The 18915-nt window shown below is 41.5% G+C and overlaps 1 protein-coding gene across 1 annotated transcript in view; it reads right to left on the bottom strand.

The window, feature by feature from the left end:
* KNTC1 (kinetochore associated 1) overlaps positions 1–18915 on the bottom strand; it is a 3090908-nt gene that overhangs the window by 2993936 nt on the left and 78057 nt on the right. The window contains exon 2 of the mRNA XM_044068909.1: positions 16178–16316. Coding sequence (XP_043924844.1) covers positions 16178–16303 — 126 coding nt within the window. The 5' untranslated portion in view covers positions 16304–16316. The remainder of the gene's footprint in view (positions 1–16177; positions 16317–18915) is intronic.

Genomic DNA, 18915 nt, shown 5'->3' with positions numbered 1-18915 from the left:
TGTGGCTCATGCAATTATTGCCCCTATATTAGTACTGAGAAAGTTTTTTTCATCCAGATGTGTAAATCCTTTAAATTCTTAGGTCATCATGATTGTATGTCCTCTAATATAGTGTATTTGGCAGTATGTAATATCTGCCATGCATTCTACGTTGGGAAGACTAATAGAGTCTTAAGCGATCGTATTAGAGAACACTTGTATAGTATCAGGAAGAAGTTATCAAATAATGCACTCTCTAAGCATGTAAATGAATCAGGTACAGAGCACACCTTTAATTTTAGGGTCATTGAATCCATTAACAACAGTCTTAGACAAGGGGATATTAGGACATACACAGAGTACAGGGAAACATGTTGGATCATCGTTTTAAGGGGTGATAGGGGTAAAGGTTTGAATGAACGTGCATCCATTAAACCTGCCTTGAAAAGAAGAAGGCTACATAAATGATCCATTAGTGTTGCTTTTTATACATATATTCCCTATATATACTTCTGTATTTATATATATGTGATATTTTATTATTTTTATAAATTTATCGTAGTAGCATAAGTATATGGTCTTATATGCATATTTTTTATATGTGGATGCAGTATATGAGAAAGGTTTTTTATATATTCTTGTAGTAATTAAATATAGTGTATATCTACCTTTAAGATGTTCTAGTAACTAATTGACGTCTTAATTGATTTTTTAATTGACTCAAAGGAAACTATATATACCTTGGTTATTTTGAACGTAGATGTTATTAGGTCAGAAGAAGCTCATAGCGAAAGCGCTCACCTCTTGTTTTAATAAACAAGAGTTTTATTCTGGTCTTTGTGCTCCTGTGTGGATCTTTAAAATCTGTCTACGTTGGATTGAAGCTGAGTACCATTCTGCCTGATTGTTATTTGGAAGTATCCTTCGTTTGGCTGCTTTACTTGCTACATGGTAGCTCTGTAGTTGGTTTGTGCTACATATTTTTATCCGTTTATTTTTGTGACTACGGAGCTTTTATCCCCCGGTTTACTGACTATTTTGACTTTTATATTTTTTATATATATATATATACATATATATATATATATATATATATATATATATATATTTATATATATATATATATATATATATATATATATATATATATATATATATATATATATATATATATATATATATATATATACACACACAATATATATATATATATATATATATATATATATATATATATATATAAAATACACACATACATACACACATATATATATATACATACACACACTCACAGATATATATATATACACATACATATATATATATATATATATATATATATACACATATATATATATAAATATATATACACACACACACATATATATATATATATATATATATATATATATATATATTATATATACACATATACATATATATATATATATATATATATATATACATACATATACACACACAGATAGCCTGACGAGTCTGATATGCACTAATGTGGTAATTCATGGGAACTGGGTTTTTCCCAAAGGGGATGACAACACTTTTTTTGGCATTGAACTTAAGGCCATGGTTCTGACACCAGTCATTTGCCTCAGTGAGGCCTTTTCTATAGGATGTCAACATCACTTGGGGAGTTAATAGCTCCCAACTTGCAATCCTCTCTGAACTTTGTCAGCCATATACCCTTTGTGTTGGCCTGGAGTTCGGAGAAGTAGATACCAAACAGGAGAGGACTCACAAGTGGAGTCCCACAGGGTTCGGTCCTGACTGGTCGGCAGTCTGACTTGGAGTCTGCTATTTACACATTGTGGGTTCAATCTGTGAGTCCATTTACAACCCACCTAGTGATATAGGGGTTGATGCCTAGCTTAATGAGGTTTTCTATGATTCTTGAATGGGGAATGGTATCAAAGGCCTTGGCCAGATCAGGGTATGCTGTATGAACCACCTTACCTTCATCCACAGCTCTGGTGACTGACTCAAAGAAGTCGACAAGTTGAGCAGGCATGATCTACCCTTCACAAAACCAAACTGTGTGGGATCAAGAGTTTGGAGATTCCCTATATCCTCATTTATTATTAGGTCCATGATGGTGCGTTCCATAGCTGTGCATATCAGACTCGTCAGGCTATGGGGCAGTAGTTCCCAGGGTCTGTAGTCACTCCTCCTTTGTGGGGAGGGATGATTGTAGCAGTGCACCATTCATTAGGGACGAAGCCTGAGGTGAGGTTGTAATTGAACAGGCACACAGGTGAGGTGCCAGTTCACTCTGTAGTTCATGTAGAACACAGCCAGGGATATTGTCAGGTCCCATGGAAGCTGTATTCTTGGCCTTGGACAGTGCTGTTTTACCTTGTGCAGCAGTAATACTGGGTGTGTGGCAATCTACTGGTATTGTGATTGGTCCTTGGGGGACGGGTAAATTTGGCACTGAATCTTGTTGGCCAGTATATTGGCAATATCTGTTGGCTCGGTATAGGAGGTACCATTGTGCAGTAGCTCAGAGCAAATCTGGGTATTGCTATGGAGATTCTTTACATAACTATAGAAGGACTTGGTTGTCTTTACTATCTGCTGCAATTCTGTTTTCATAGATAGCTTTAGAGGATTTAATGAGGGATCTCAACATTTTGTTGAGGCTGATAAGGGAGTTTTTCCAGTCTTGGGAATTTGCCTTATTCCACATCAGTTTCCTCCTCCTATTGTAGAGTTTGTTTATGGCAGGGGACCACCAGATTGGTTTCCTTTTTTTGGAGGAGCGCGTCTTGATTCTGTTTGGTATGGCGAGATCCATGCATTTGTGTACATGTTTGTACAGTGCATTGGTGTATGATTCTGTGGTCATGCAACTATTCTCCATTTGCATGGGTGCCATGAAGTTAGCCACCTCTGTTTTTAGGAGCACAAAGTTACCTTTGCAAAGGGTGGGGGGATGTGGATTTCCAGGGTGATTAGTTTGTGGTCGGATCTAACCAGGGAGGAGTTAACTATTGGTGTAGAGCAATGGTCGCTCACATTAGTAATGACCAGGTCAAGGATGCTTCTACCTCTGGTGGGGGTAAGAACGAGCTGGTCCAGGGCATTTGAATTAATGAATTCCAGGAAATGTTGGGCAAGTGTATTGGTACATGAGTAATTTTCCCAGTTAATGGAGGGGTAGTTGATGTCGCCCAGTATGAGAGTGTTAGGTTTGACCCTTATATTCTCCAATGTGCGTAGGAACGTGAAGTGTGAGTCTTGGGACATTGCTGGGGACCTATACCAGGCTACGACCTGAATCGCTGTCTTACCCAGTGTTAGCTGCACCTGAAATATCTCTGATGTGTTATGTTGGGCTACCAGTCTAGAGGTGTGTGCATCCTTTAGGACTATTGAAACACCACCACTTTTGGAGCTTTGGTCCAAGTTGTGGGGCCGGAAGGTGTGGAATGAGTTGTAGCCTGGTAGTGCAGGGGTGCTTTCTGCTGCCTTGAACCAGGTCTCTGTTACAGTACAAATGTCGATGTTCTCCATTTTAAGGAGTGCTTTGAGCGAGTGCATTTTGAGATTTAGACTTCTAGCGTTGAGCAGCATGACCCTCAAATTGCATTTGTTTGTAGCTGTTGCGGTGGTAATTTGGTCTTAGGAGCACCACCTAAAAAAGGCTCTATAGGGGTGGCAAGAGCCTTTGCTAGTATCTAGAAGCCCAGGGGTGACAGATGCAGGCCATCTCTGGTAAAGCATCGAGGTCTGTCAATCATGTCATCCCAGGCAGACAGATACTGGATCCCTTTGGAATGACACCAGAAGCTTAGCCAATTGTTGAACTCAGTCATTTTCTGCTTGTACTGTGGTATCATTCTGGGTGACAGTAGGATGCTGCTTAGGGCTAGGGTCATACCCACCTGGGCTACATAATCCGAGAGCTCCTCCATATCTGTCTTCATGTAGTCCAGGAAGGTACATCTCAGGTCATTCACACCCACATGTACAATGAGAGTCATATTTGTACCCGTTGTTGAAGGACCTGAGAGTGTGCATTATGTGGCGGATCCTGGCACCTGACTGGCAGCTGGCTGTTACTTTCTCCTTATTCAACCTAGTGAGTGGGACATCAGTGTGCCTCACTATCGAGTCACCTATGACTAGTATGTTGGGCATGCTGTTCTGCCTTAGGAGCTTTGGTTGAGTGGCACACTGTTTAGGAGAGTTGTGTCTCATGATTAGTGTTGTATTGTGATGGTAGAGTGCATTTCTGCCTTGGAGGTCTCTGCTGTTTGGGTAGAATTTTGAGATCCTCCGCAAAGGTGGGTGTGTTTTTATGTTTTGTGTTTTTATGTGAAGGCAGTGCTGGTGTGTGTTTTGGAGGGCTGTGTATCCTGTGTGGTGTGGTGCAAGTGTTGACCTTCTCTTCTTGACCAGCTATTCCAGTCTTGGTTGGGGGCTTCCAATTTGAATATATAAGTGCATCTCTCGCAAGTCTGAGAGTTGGGAGGTAATAGGAAAGGGTTGTCGGTGTACATGAGGCAATTGCTACATTGCCTCAGGATGCCCAAGTTCATCAGGTTAATAGGAGAAAGTGCAGGGAACTGACCTTTAGACATGCCTGGATGGGTTGGTATTAATAAGTACCGGAGCGGTTTCCTTGTAGAACGTTCAGTGCTGGTAGAAGTTTTGTGTGCTAAAATAATTGCTATAAGAAGTCTGGTGAATTGCTTGACTGATAAGCTAGTAAAAGTGCAGGAGAGGAGAGAACTAGCAGGTCTAAGGGAAACATTGAAGAGCAGACTTTGGCACTGCTGAGAAGCTACAAACAGTCCTGGATACAGGAAATCTGTATCTGGGGTAGACTATTTACAGGAAAGGCGGGAAAAGCGCAAATGCAGGCTTTTGGACCGGGAAGTTGAAAGAGATGGAAAAATTGCCCAAACAGCCAATAAACTACAATTTATGGCCAGAAACGACTCCTCTTGTGCTAGAAAGGCTACCTAGTGCTTACCACTCTCACTGACAAGCTAGAAGGCTTCCCTCCGACACAGAAAGGCTTGGGGGGCTCAGAAGCTTACAAACAGTCCTGGATACAGAAAATCTGTATCTGGAGTAGACTGTTAAAGGAAAGGCAGGAATCAAGCTTCAAAAAATATATATTTTTTTACACTAGAACAGCACTAAAAACAATTCAAGTGCAGTGCAAGCTAGCACACTTGAGTGTGTAGCAATATTAAAGCAAATAAAGTTTAAATAAATGCAATTTATTCAAACTATTCTGAGCTGAATTCAGTTTTTGTATTATTCAACTCTGAACTGTTAAGTTTTAAAAATATACTTAACACCTGAGAAGCACACTCAGTCAGAACACAAGGAGATTGTAGCAAAGTTTTTGTTTTGTTTTTGTCAAGTTGAAATGGAGGAAGGAGAAACATTATAATTCAAGATTAAGGACCTAAGTGGGTTGGCCTTCTCAGATGTTCTCTCTGTATTCGGTAGAATGAGCTAATGACACTATACTGGGATGGAGCTGAACAGATGGGACTGGTCGGAGTGTCTGAAATCAAAATATGATACCACTGTACTCTGTTTGAGTGAGCAAATGAGATGGACCCAAGAGGAGTGTTCAAACACAGATTTGCAGGAGGGGCGGGCAATTCCAAAACCACCAAGATTAACACTAAAAGAAGAACAGGGAGGGAGGGCAGGAAACTAATTTATTGCAGAGAAACAGACCACAATATTCAGTGAAACAATTTAAATAAACAGAAAAATAAAATACAGTACTATCTTTTTAAAACTGCAAGTTTGTACTTAACTTAAGCTTCGGGCCTTTGGCACATCATTGTGTTCTGAACATCCCTCCCACACTCTTTAGTGATAACATTACTTAAAATTCTTTGGGGAATGTGTATCACTTAGTGCTTTGTTGTCATATTGTGCAATTTTCTAGAGAATGCTAATCTTCCACTTTTGTATTCACATTGTTTCCTTCAAGTAGTTTAATCAAGTATGGACTTGAAACACACAATATAAGTTTCTCGAATGTTAAAAGATTTTTGGCATTATTGAACTGTCCGCAGTATGGAAGTCTACAGAACGTTTTCTTTGAAAATGATAAACTGGTCTGCAAGTGAAGATTTGGCTAACTATATTGCAAACCAAAATTAACATGTTCATGTTTTTGTTTCTGAATTACAACACAAACTGAAATCTTAAATTCTTTCATCAAAGATTTAATTGGGACAGAAATGTAGAAATTAAAAACAGAAAAAAAACATAACAACTTTGGAAAATAGCAAGTGAAATTTAATAGTAGGGATTGTGATTCTCCTCCATAAGGAGATTGGTAGGCATTCTTAAATTCTCTTGGAAACATTTCCGAGAGAAGTTGTCTTGTTTGCAGGTCAGAAACAAATTAAGAATCTTTATCCCCATGGCTTCTTCTGAGGAACTGTTTCATCCACTGTCCAGCACTGTACTGTATATGCATTTCCAGAGACCTTTCTCCTGTTAAGAGGCGATACTATCCATCTAACTGCCATACTGCTTGTTGTAGGGGCTATTTGAAGAAAGTGTGCCTTTTCTTAATTTATGAAGTGGTTCTAAGAGCAGAGAATGAGCATATTGCATTAATGGTGTCTTTAATGAACGCCATTTGGAATAGTTTGTGGTGATTCAGATGACTTGAGCTACCATACTGTAGTACAAATGCTTGGTCTAGTCAAATAAAAGAAGAAAAAGTCTGTCTGCGTGTACACCGGGCCTTCTTTCTCCATGGCTGAATTAAGGATGCTGATAGGTGTTCAGCAGTGTTCAGATATTTTAAGTTCAAAGGTTAATTTACCATCGTTAGATATAAATACTTCGACTGTCAGGTGGGTGATAGGATAATACTTAATTTCCTCTATTTTGTTTTGTTTCTTCTCCCTGGCCCAGCTGGCTGTAGCTGCAGCCAGTGGAGAGGAGGAGCAGTTGTGTCATTTTCACGAGTAGCCAGGCTTTTCTTCATGTTGAACTTGCTGCTTGTTGTAGTAGACTGACTAGTCACTGTTGTAGCAGGGCTGGATACGCTGAGTCACTGCTGTAGCAGGGCCGGATACGTTGGTTATGGATGAGAGGTTCCACAGAATGTCCTTGTAGGGTGTGTCTGCAGTAGTAGACTGACGAGTCACTGCTGTAGCAGGGCCGGATTCGTTGGTTATGGATGAGAGTTTCCACAGAATGTCCTTGTAGGGTGTGTCTGCAGTGCTTCACAAGTTTTTACAATTGGTACATGACCCAGTGTCTGTTTTACACTCGTGCTTTGATATTTTATCCCCACCCCCCCGTATTGACAAGGTGACAGTGATTGATCACTCACTCCTTCCCAGCTAACTTCTCTTCTATCTGTTAATTGGACCATGTCTGGTGAGGCACCATTTAAGGCTCCACCCATGGGGGCTGGCTTCTCACATTTTCTTTCTCTCAATCTCTTGCCTGTGTGTGTACTTTGCAGGTGTCTTAGATTTACCTGTTCTTCCTTTATCAGAACACCGGAGAGTGGTAATTTATCGACTCCTTAAGGAGAATTGGAGAAGTTCTAGATTTGTTTGACTGGGAAGTACTGAACAAGTTATTGGACAATCCAGACATACTGGAACACTAGTCATGATGAGTCCTGGACATGTTCCTATTATCAGAGACATCTAAAGCAAACCTGTCATATACCCTTGAGACTGCTGTCCTTTTTTTCTCTTAGATCTTTTCCAGTGTGTGACTGGTAAAATCCTCCTTAAGAACCAAATGGCACCAGAGCACATCAGTAAACCTCCTTAAGCCTGTACGTGATCTGAAAATGTAGTCCAGAACCATGGGCTTTGCAGTAACTCTGTGTAATCTTTCTTTTCTCAAGGAGAGAACCTTCTGTTGTGTGTCAAATGAGAATGGGTCTTTGTACTTGATGGGGTGATAACTTTTCCTATCAGATCAGTGGACCTGCTCTTGTATTTCTTTGGCATAAATGCCTCTGTTGTCTTCAGCTTGCCATATCATTAAATTGTTAATGCCCCTCTCCTAGATACTCCAGATCGAGTTTGCCCACCCTAGGTAAAGATGTAGCAATAGAAAAAGTAGGAGGCTCTGTCTGAGCAGATACCCTAACCAGGAGTACCTGAGATCCACCAGGAGTCCAGGCAGGGGGAAGGAGGGCAGGAAGTAAAGAATGAATAAAGATCTACAACTCAGATGGAACATTATGGTAAGACATAACTTCTTTATCTGAAATTGTAAATCTTTATTCATACTTTGCAGATAGGACTGAGTCCCCATCTACTCGAGTCCTGGGTGGCCCTAAGGAAAGATATTCCCGAGCACCAAAGAGCCAAAATATGCTCGTCCCCTGGAGGCCAAATCCAATTTGTAATGAGATATGAAGGTACGAGGTTTTGCCCATGGGGCTGCTGGGCATATATCAACCATAGAAGCTCTGGAATGAAAAGCTAGAGAGGTAACCATAGATCTGGTACAATGAGCTTTAATTCTGGAAGGTAAGGGTAGCTTATTCTGTTGGTAGATAAAGGTAATGGCGTTTCTAAGCCGAGAGGATGAGTTCACTTTGGAAACAGGTTTAACCAATCTGGGTCCTGCAAAGGCCACAAACAATTGCTCTGTTTTCCCCCGAAAGATTTAGTCCTGTGCAAATAACAACGAAGCTGTTGGTGCACATCAAGGGTTTGCAAAAGGTACTCCCTTCTATTAGAATGCCTTGGGAAGAAAACCGGCAGGTCAACAGATTGGTTAATGGAAAAAACAGAAATGACCTTGGGCAAAAAGGAAGGGTCAGTATGAAGGGACACCCTGTCCGTGTGGAAGATCAAGTAAGGCCTCTGACACGCAAGGCCTGCAGCTCAGATACTCTTCTCGCTGAAGTGAGTGCTACTATAAGTATGGTTTTCCAAGACAAAAATTTTAAGTCACATGAATCAAAAGGCTCAAAGGGAGAGCCTGTAAGAGATTGAAGCACCATAGTCAAGTCCCAGGGATCTAAAGGAGGCTTGACTGGACGTTTAACATGTAATACTCCCTTCCAAAACCTCTTGCAAAGATGGTGTGACATAATCAAAGAATATATATATATATGTTGTGAAATTTGTAACAGTTACAAACACTGAGGAAGGCCTAAGGGCCGAAACCGGTATGTTTTTTCCTCCTTCCTTTAATAAACGGATTTTGGTCCACTGTTTGCTGGCTCTACCATGTTTTTGTAATTCCTTGATGCCTTTGAGCCGTGCAGTAGCCATACGTGCAGAGGTCTGATTGCACTTAACATGTAATACTCCCTTCAAAAACGTCTTGAAAGACTGTGCGACATAATCGAAGAATTTTCCAGACCATTATGAAAATTAGCGATAGCTGCTAAATATACAGTGATCGTTGAAGCTGAGACTCCTGCTTGCAGAAGAGTAGTCAAGTATTGCAGAATCCTTTGAATAGGCATAGAAAAAGGGTCGAAGTTCTGATCTTTGGTCCAAACAGAGAACCTAGTCCATTTACTAGAATAAACCTTTCTAGTGGAAGGTTTGTGTGAGGCCAGAAGAATTTCACGAACAGGAGATGGGATGTTAGGTAATCTGGCAATCACAGGAAGTGGAGGAACCAGGCTGTGAGCATGAGACTGTGCAGGTTCGGGTGGATCAATCCCAGAGGATAGTATAACAGATCCTGGGAATGATCCAGGATCCATAGACTGTGAATCAGATGAGGCTATAAAAAAGGGAACCAGACTTGACGTGGCCAGTAGGGAGCAATGAGGATCACTTTGCTTTTCAACCACTGAGCTTTCTGGAGAAATTCTGGGATGAGGGGAAACGGAGGAAAGGCATACAGAAGACTCGGGGGCCAATCGTGTGTTAGAGCGTCCCTTGGTGATTCCCCCTGAGGGGGAATCGAGGCAAAATAGCTCCTGCATTTGTAATTCAGGGGGGAAGCAAACAGGTCGCAGCAAGGATTGCCCCAATGCTGGAAGATCCGAGCTGTTATTACAGGATTGAGGGACCATTCGTGAGGCATCAGGATGTTCCTGCCCAGATTGTCCGCAATAAGGTTGCAGCTCCCGGGAATTGCATTGCTACAAGAAAGCGATTGGAAGCTTATCGCCCAACACCAAATCCTCATGGCTTCCCGACAGAGGGGCAAGGTCTGGTTTCACCTTGCTTGTTGATATACCAGACAACTGACATGTTGTCTGACTGAAATGCAATGGTCCCCGAAGACAGGGATGCATGGAACGCTTGCAACACTAACAGAACTGCCCTCAGTTCCACGACATTTATGTGCAAGTTGGCCTCAGGGGGGGTCCAGGTGCCTTGGACAATCTTTCCTTGGAAATGCCCCCCCCACCCCAAAAGAGAAGCGTCCGTGGTCACAGTGGTTGTGGGTTGGGGAAGACAGAACGGTCGACACCAAAGATTCTTTTGTGGCTCCATCCACAATAGCATTTCCTCCTTGCAACGGCTCTTAAGGCATATCATGTAGTTGACTGAGTGGGTTAACAATGACCATTGTGCGGAGAGGAGCCACTGCAGGATTCTCATGTGCAGTCTTGCCAGTGGTACCAAAGTAATGGCAGCTGCCATGGAGCCCAAAAGTTGCAGTACAAGACGCGCTGGTACAAATGTGTGAGGTAGAAGGACTTTAATTTGGTGTCTTATTTTCAAAAGCCTGTGAGGGGGGAGAGAAGCTTGGCAGGATGTTGTGTTGAACAGTGTCTTTGTTGGAGACATCAGAGATTTGCCTTTGTTGATTGTAATCCCCAAGCAGAGAGCAAAATCGTGAGTATAAGAAAGGCTACGAACTAGGAGATTCCTGGTCGGAGCAGTAAGGAGCCAGTCTAGATAGGGAAACACCTGGAATCTTTGTAGTCGAAGATGAGCTACCACAACTGCTATACATTTGGTGAACACTCGGGGGACTGTTGAGAGACCGAATGGCAGTGCCCAGAACTGGTAATGATTGGCTGCCAGCGGGAAGCGGAGAAACGTCCGGGAACGGTGATCCATCTTTATATGGTAGTACACATCCTGTACATCTATAAAACGCATCCAATTGTCTCTCCCAAGGAAGGCAAGAATAGATTGTGCTGTGACCATCCGGAATTTTTGAGGTTAGTTGAGTAGGCTGAGATCCAGGATTGATCTCCAGCCCCCTGTCTTTTTTGGCACTAAAAAGAACTTTGAGTAAAACCCGGATCCTGTCTGTTCTGGTGGGACTGGTTGGATGACCCTTTTTCTTAGCAGTTTTTCTATTTCTAAGGCTGATAATCCCCTCTGATTGGTTGGTACATCAGGGATTCGTTTGACTGGTCTGGGAGTTAGGTCGAGGGGTATTTGGTAGCCTCTGGATATTATTCTCTGCACCCAAACATCGGTAGTAATAAGATGCCAGGCTAGTAGATGTAGAGAGAAATGACCCCCGACTGCTTCCAGAGGAAAGCAATCGGGCAGCTGCTCAGGAGCGCTGGTAGGGTCTGCCGGAGAAAGAATCTCTGGCTCCCTGGTTACACGGATCCACTCTACCCCGAAAAGGACGTCTTTCATACGAGTCGCCCCTCTGCCCTGGGAGGATTGCTCGCCACGAGTGTCACGAAAGGATCCTTGAGGTTTCTTGAACCATGTCTTTGCCCCCTTCTGGTTCCTGGAATAGGGTCTCTAGGGGTTGGAAAAACTTATGCCCACAGCAGACAAGGTCTTTCAGTCTTTCTCACTACGTGCAAGTGTGTCACATACCTTGGGACCAAGAAGTGCAGATTCGTCGACAGTCGCGTTAACGAAGGAAGATTTAAAAGGGTCTGTGAAATCACACAACTGCTTCCAAGCATTACGTCTCATGACAACACCAGATGCAGCCACTTGGGTTGCCCCCTCGGCCGTGTGAGATATCAAACGCATCAAGGAGTTTGAGATGGATTCAAGGGCAGCTAGCTGTGAGGCGACAGTGTCACGCACCTCATCAGGCAGTACCCCCACCAAAGAGGAAGCCATTTCAGAAATTAAGTCTCTTTTGGAGGAGAGTAAAGTGCGCCAGATAATTCAACGACCGAATGGCGAAGGTCAGTGAAGCATAAGACCGTTTTCCCAGACTGTACATGATCCGGGATTCCCTATTTGGATGATGAACAGTGGAAATATCTTCTGCCAGTTCCCTCTTGGTGGCCACCGCCATGACCATAGAGTCAACTGTCAGCTGCTTGGACTAGTGGGGCTGGTCTTGAGGTGTAGATAAAATTTTGCCCGGCCTCCAGGGGACAGGTTCTACGTTGTCTGGGGCCTTCCAGGCATGCTGCCCAATTAGTTTAACTAGATCATCTGCTGGTGGAGTCACCCAGGAAGTAGATGGCCGGGTACAAAAGGCCTGCCACAACACTGATTCCTCAGAAGAAAGGTTAGAGGACTCCCATTCCCCCCTGCTGTTTGAGGATTTCAAGAATGTCTCCAAATGAAACGTCTGGGAGAGAACAAGGTGACCCTTCCACTTCATCACAATCAGTGTCTTCTGTGATAGATTCCTCCAGGGGGTGGGGGTCAAGGTGCTTCATCTTGCACAGTTTCTTCCAGGGTGGCTCTCCAGTGGGATCTTCTGAAGAGGATTCCGGAGAAGGTATTGTCTTCACAGGGAATTCTGATACTGGTGTCCTAGGGTCTGGTTGTGAGCCTTCGGAGTGAAGGGCCTTATCCATCACCGCTGCAAAAGGAGCACCAGAGATTAATTCCAGATGAAGGGTGACAAGAGAACTGGGAACTGTCAGAACCATGGACATAGACGATGCCAACGAGAAAATAGGTGCCGGATTAGGTACCAAGGTACGGACAGTCCAAGCACCGCTTCGAGAAAGCATCGGCTCCATCGTAGCCGATGCTGCAAGGGTGATGGGTGCCAACAGGGAAGGCACTGCTGGCGGAGCAGAGACAGTATGTACCAAAGCGGGAGCTAGGGGGGATAAGCAGGTAAGATGAGATAGAAGATTCCAAGCCAGGGGGGAAAGGAGGTCTAGCTGGAATGGGCAATCTCCAAGATACCTGAAGCTGGTCCACAACCCGCACTAGGTCTAGTTCAGAAATACTCCTTGTGGATTTAAAAGAGGCTGCAGAAGGGGAATCGGGTCTTTCTAGAAAGGGACTAAACCGTCTGCCCCAAGAAAGGATCTTAAGTAGGAGAATATCTAGTCCTTGGCATGAAATCAGGTTTTGTAGCCAATGGAGCTGAAGAAACTGTCGGCACTGTGGCCGAGGATGGTGCAAGACATGTGCAGTCAGAGGCCCATGGAGCCGAAGAAGCTGTCGGCACCGTGGACAGGGATGGAGCCAAGGCATGAACCATCATCGGAGCCAATGTAAGAGCCAAAGACGGCACCAAAGTCAGTGGTGCTATGTTTGGAACCGAGATAAGCGTGAATACCACGGTTGGCACAGAGGAAGAGGATACAGATCTTGGTGCAGAAAAGGTCAGAGTCGAGTGCGCCGGTGAAGCACAGAGGCGACTCGGTTCCCTAACTGATGGAGATGTAGGGACTGAGTGACTCATTTTACCTTATATATTTTTTGGTCTTAGGAGGGGGTGAGACCTCCAACACAGATAGAGCCTCCAAGAAAGGTATCTTGAGTAAACCTTTTAAAATAAGTTTATTCTTACGTTCTGCTAGTGTCCGATTAGAAAAACCAGTACAAATGTCACAATCAGCTTTCAAATGATCCACGCCCAAACAGTAGACACAACAGACATGTGTATCTGAGTTTGGCATATTACGTCCACACTTGTCACACTGTTTAAAACCCAATTTAACTTTGTCTGATATGGTAAAAGGAACAATACTATCCTGCAGAAAATTATTTTTTTTTTTAGGAATACCACCAGTAAAAGAAGCCTGTCAAATACAAGACAGAGGGACAGTCAAAAAAGGTAAAATTTTAAATTACCAAAAAAAAAAAAAAAAAAAAAAATAGGGTAGGAAATAGGCCTAGGTTATAGGCAACAGTGAAAAAAGACCAAATTGACTAACATTTTTGAAATTCAGAAGAAAAACTGTCATAAAAACAACAAATTACTACTTGGCTTGAGAGAGATGGCTAAACATGTCTGACCAGGAACGTGGCAAACGAGATTTGGAGTATCTAGGAGAGGGGCATTGTGGGCAGGTTCTTAGCCGAGAGTTTTTGGCTTGCACAAGCTGGGAAACAGCTGTTTCGGTTCCGAGGACGAAACAGAGGTCCTATCTGTAAAGTATGAATAAAGATTTACAACTTCAGATAGACAACTTTATCATATTAACTGGTGAAATGACCAAACTAAGTTCACATCACAGTAAACAATGCTAACCACTCCCAAAGTGTAATCTCATGGTCTGTACTCAATGGAATATCCTCTGTATTTATAACCACTAAAATTTCCACATTAATGCAGTGCCATATATCCTAACACCCTTTCTATGCAAATGGGCTTCCTCACATTGCTTGAGGAGTAATATGCCCTCTGCAAATCATGCCCTACTATTAAGACACATTTGGCTGAAAGATTTTACTCTCCTGCCTCCCAGGACTCCACAAAGGTAGTTTACATAGCACATCCTTTCTCCCTTTCAATCATATATATAATCTGCTCTTTAAACCTCTTCCCTACCTCCAAACAGCTTTGAATGCTGACAGGTCTAATCCGGTTGTCCTCCTGTGAAATGCAGAAATCCTGTTTAAGTAACAGGCAATGTAAGCAACACAGACCCTCAAGCGGTGTGTACAGTGAAGACTAAATTTTTCTCAACTCTTAGTATACCTCCAACTACGAAGGTTTTTTTTTCCACATTAAACACCTTTATTGAACTTGTGACAAAGCAAACTTACTTCTATATAAAAGCAATCATACCATTTCAACAAGATCACATTTACAAACATACATCACATATATTGTTCTCTACAAAATAATGAAAACAACAGAACATAAATTGTTCAGTTTCTGCCTTCTCCTAAATCTCAATCATATTTTGATTCCAAAGCAGAGGACTGAATTGCAGGGGGTACTGCAACACAATGCTCTACTAAATTACCTTGTTTCCTTTCCTTTCTAACTGTTAGTTAATGTGGCTTTGTGATGATTAAAACCTTAAAAAACACTGAGTGGAGATACTACCTTCTTCGATCACCAAGCTCAGTTTATGCCACCATGAAGTAGCACACAACTAACACAGTAATGCACAATTAAAAAATAAATTAAATACATAATTAGATTTGATATATATATATATATATATATATATATATATATATATATATATATATATATATATGTATGTCTATACCTATATCTATATATAGATATCTCTCTATTTATAAATATATATATATATATATATATATATATATATATATATATATATATATATATATATATATATAGATATATACATACACACACACACACATATATATATATATATATATATATATATATATATATATATATATAGAGAGAGAGAGAGACACACACACACACACACACACACACACACACACTACTACTGTTGTTACTACTGCTACTACAACGGACAGTTGCAGCACATTCTACTAATGTCTGTCACGATTCTCATCAGAAGGTTTATCTCATCAGAAGGCTTTTCACCACCAAACCAATGTTTTTCTTAAGATCATTTTTTTCACAATGTTGAAGAAGGTGGGACTGGTATGAAAAGCAAAACCTAAACATTTACAAATGATAGCAGAATATTACTTTTCTACCATGTCTAGTGTGTTGTACCTTATCGGAGTCATGCCGTTTCAAACGTCAACAAATTCAGTAAAAGGATCTCTATCCTACATGGTCCTTATCACTGCTCTCCACTTGCAAAATGTGTAACTGCATTTGCACTACAACAACATTACTCAATTAGGAACAGATATGCTTTCATCCTCCCTGCCACCCGCGTAACCTACACACCACACCACCCATTTCATGAACAGTGCTCCAGCAATTGTTAATAAAAAGGTTTCTGTATAACCAGGAAGCATTAACATATCTAATGCAGCCATATCCTGTTTTACATCTTCAATAAGTTATAGAATGCGCTCAGTTTGGAAGTAAATCTTGACACAAGCAGTCGAATACTGCAGCATACGTGTTCATGTACAGTCAGTTTACTTCATGCTCCCCGACATTAGCAGCTGTATGTATAAAGTCTAAGAAAACTTACCTCTTCAGAAGAGGACAGCTTAATTACAGTATCCACTTGATATAAAGCCGTGCCACCTTCTTGCCTTGAGTCTATATTCAGACCACATGTATCATCACTTGTAAGAAGTTCATAATCAGTCCACATCTTCAAAAGGGGTCTGCAATAAACAAATGCAATTTCAACCATGTTTCCTCATACAGACTTGCATGGAAATAATACAGATGCCAATAAATATGGATTATAAACAGTGCCACTCAATAGCAGTGCTCAGAAGACTAACAGCTCACTCTCAGCAAAAACAAAAGAAGTTACATTACTATTCATGGCACTTGCTACTCAATCCTAACAGCCTGAGAAGCATTTATGGGTAAGTTATACGTAACAGTTAAATTTTAGGCAGTTGTACTCCACAAATGCTACTCTAAACCAAATTTTACATAAAATACAACAGTAATCTTTTTATGTTACATGCAGTATGCAGAAATAGGGTGCATGTCAAGTTAGCAAATGGCAGCAAATCAAATACCATTTGGTCAAGGTGTAATGGCCAGAAACTGCTTTCAACAAACTTTGAGGGCGCACTTTTCACCACAGCTGTACAACTTTGGAGTTGGTGTGCACAAGGTTAAGGGAATGGAGGTCTCCCCCTACATGAGGAGTGCAAAGTAGACCCCACCCCCACCCCCAATGGCTTGCCAGAAACTTTTTTTTTTTGTTAACAGCCAGCCTTCCAATTTAAAGAAGTTTGGTGATAACACAAATTCCTATCAGATGCACTTCTAGGAAAAATATTCACACAGATAGCCAATCTGAAAGATAATTCTAACTCTTAATCTGGTGCAATACAGAGAGACTTTTTAATACAAGTTGTATGTAGTGACACATACGGATAAGAAGCAATGAGACTGAAGCCATTTCAGAAATGTGTTAAAAGGATAGGGACTGGGATTGTGCATTACCTTGATTCAAAATGTTCAGAAATAACACAAAAAAACAAAGGATGCAGAAAAGGGAAGGGAAAGGGTGCAGCTGGACTAACAGCAGAATGTAATGAGGAGTCAACTACCACTACATGTAATGTCAGCACTCATTAGTGTGATTCCCAGAACACCAAGACAAAATGTTTGAAAATGAGGACTTTAGCAAGTCTAAGATCTCCATCCTGGACTATTTGGCTTTCTTTGAAGCATGGCAATCTCAGAATTGATATAAGTTGTACGTGCATGAGGAGTACAGGATCTAGCCCCCACCCCCTGCACAACACAGCTTTGAAAGAGAACAGCAGTTGACATTCTGCTGTTCATGTATTTTTGCATTTCTCCCCATAATTCCAAAACAAGCAATTAGGAGTCTCAAAATCACAACAGAAAGTAGCATCATGAACTATTTGATCAAATTTACCTCAATAAATGTGGGTAAAAAAAAGATGGAGATATGATGCCAGAGAAAATCCAGGCTTACGGAAACAGATAAAAATACATTTTTTCCTTCAGTTCTCTCCTTCTGGAATCCGTATATTTGTTCCAATGGCTTAAAAATGGGCAACTTTTTTTTTAGTTATTATTTATTATAAAGGAACAGGGAATGTCCCCTTGAAGTATGTCAGCTCTCCAGACCCGCTGACTTCCCTTGCAAACATAAAACAGGTGAGGGGAAAAAAAAAGAGAAACTGTCTTTTGAGGTGTATTTGCTGATGAATTTAAAGGCTTGCATGTCACCAAGCCATATCACAATGGAGTCAAAGTAAGGAAGCAAGCATGAATATGTATCAGCAATTTCTATTACTGCAGGACTGATATTAAGCAGCTTTTGTTCTGGAGAAACTTTGCTTTAACAAGTAGAAAATGAGCAAAGCAGTTGAAGAAGCTAGAGGTGAGAGAGAAACTGCCAGAGAGAGAGAGGTGATAAGATGCACCCTGTGGGACACATGAAGGCTTGTTGACACAAGATTATAAGCCAAAGTACCTTCAGCTGTAGAAAAGGTCAAAAAGAGTACAGAGAACAGTGGTACAGGCATGTGCAAAACAGAATCTGGTAAAGAAGAATTGGGAGAGATGGGAAGAAGACAAGAGGAAGTGAAAGTGTCCAGCAACGAGATGGACAGATTGTGTGAAAAAAGACCTGCATTAGTCAGGCATGAGTGTGAAGGTAGGAGTGGCATTGAATAGAGAGAGATGGCAACAGTTGATACGACACAAAGTAAAAAAAATGGGGGGAAAAGGGAACTGATGATAATTGTGATGCCCACGACTGTTACCAATATGTGATGTCCACCAACATATGTCATCTCCATGCTTGGCCAGTAATTAAGCAGCCTGAATCCTCACCACTGACATTACAATACAAATGGATGCACTCAGTATTCCCAGATACAGACCTCTCTGCATCAAGTACAATTTCCCTTAAAAGTACATAGGGAACACACAGCCCAGAGTCTGGATGTCTCTGTCTCCCTTCAGGTCTCCAATAAGACTCTGCACCGTACAGCTGTAGGGTTAGGTCCTCAAGTATCCAAGCCAAGTCCTCCAGCACTTTCTCTGTAAACCCAGTGCTTTGTGTCCCTGCTCCAAACAGTTGACATGTACATTATTTAAAATTTTAATTTTCATACACCCCCCAGGGAAAGGCTTGACAAATTACCCGCTCAATCAGCTTTGCCCAGACTATAAGGCAGCTTCACTTCCACCAGTCAGTTACTGTTGAGGCTCTTACAAAGGGTATCCAGTTATACTGGATAATATTAATACTAATACAAG

Source organism: Protopterus annectens, chromosome 4.part0 (genome assembly GCF_019279795.1).
Source record: "Protopterus annectens isolate FY-2018-M chromosome 4.part0, PAN1.0, whole genome shotgun sequence".
Classification (NCBI taxonomy): domain Eukaryota; kingdom Metazoa; phylum Chordata; order Ceratodontiformes; family Protopteridae; genus Protopterus; species Protopterus annectens.
This window is presented reverse-complemented; position numbering and strand designations above follow the sequence as displayed.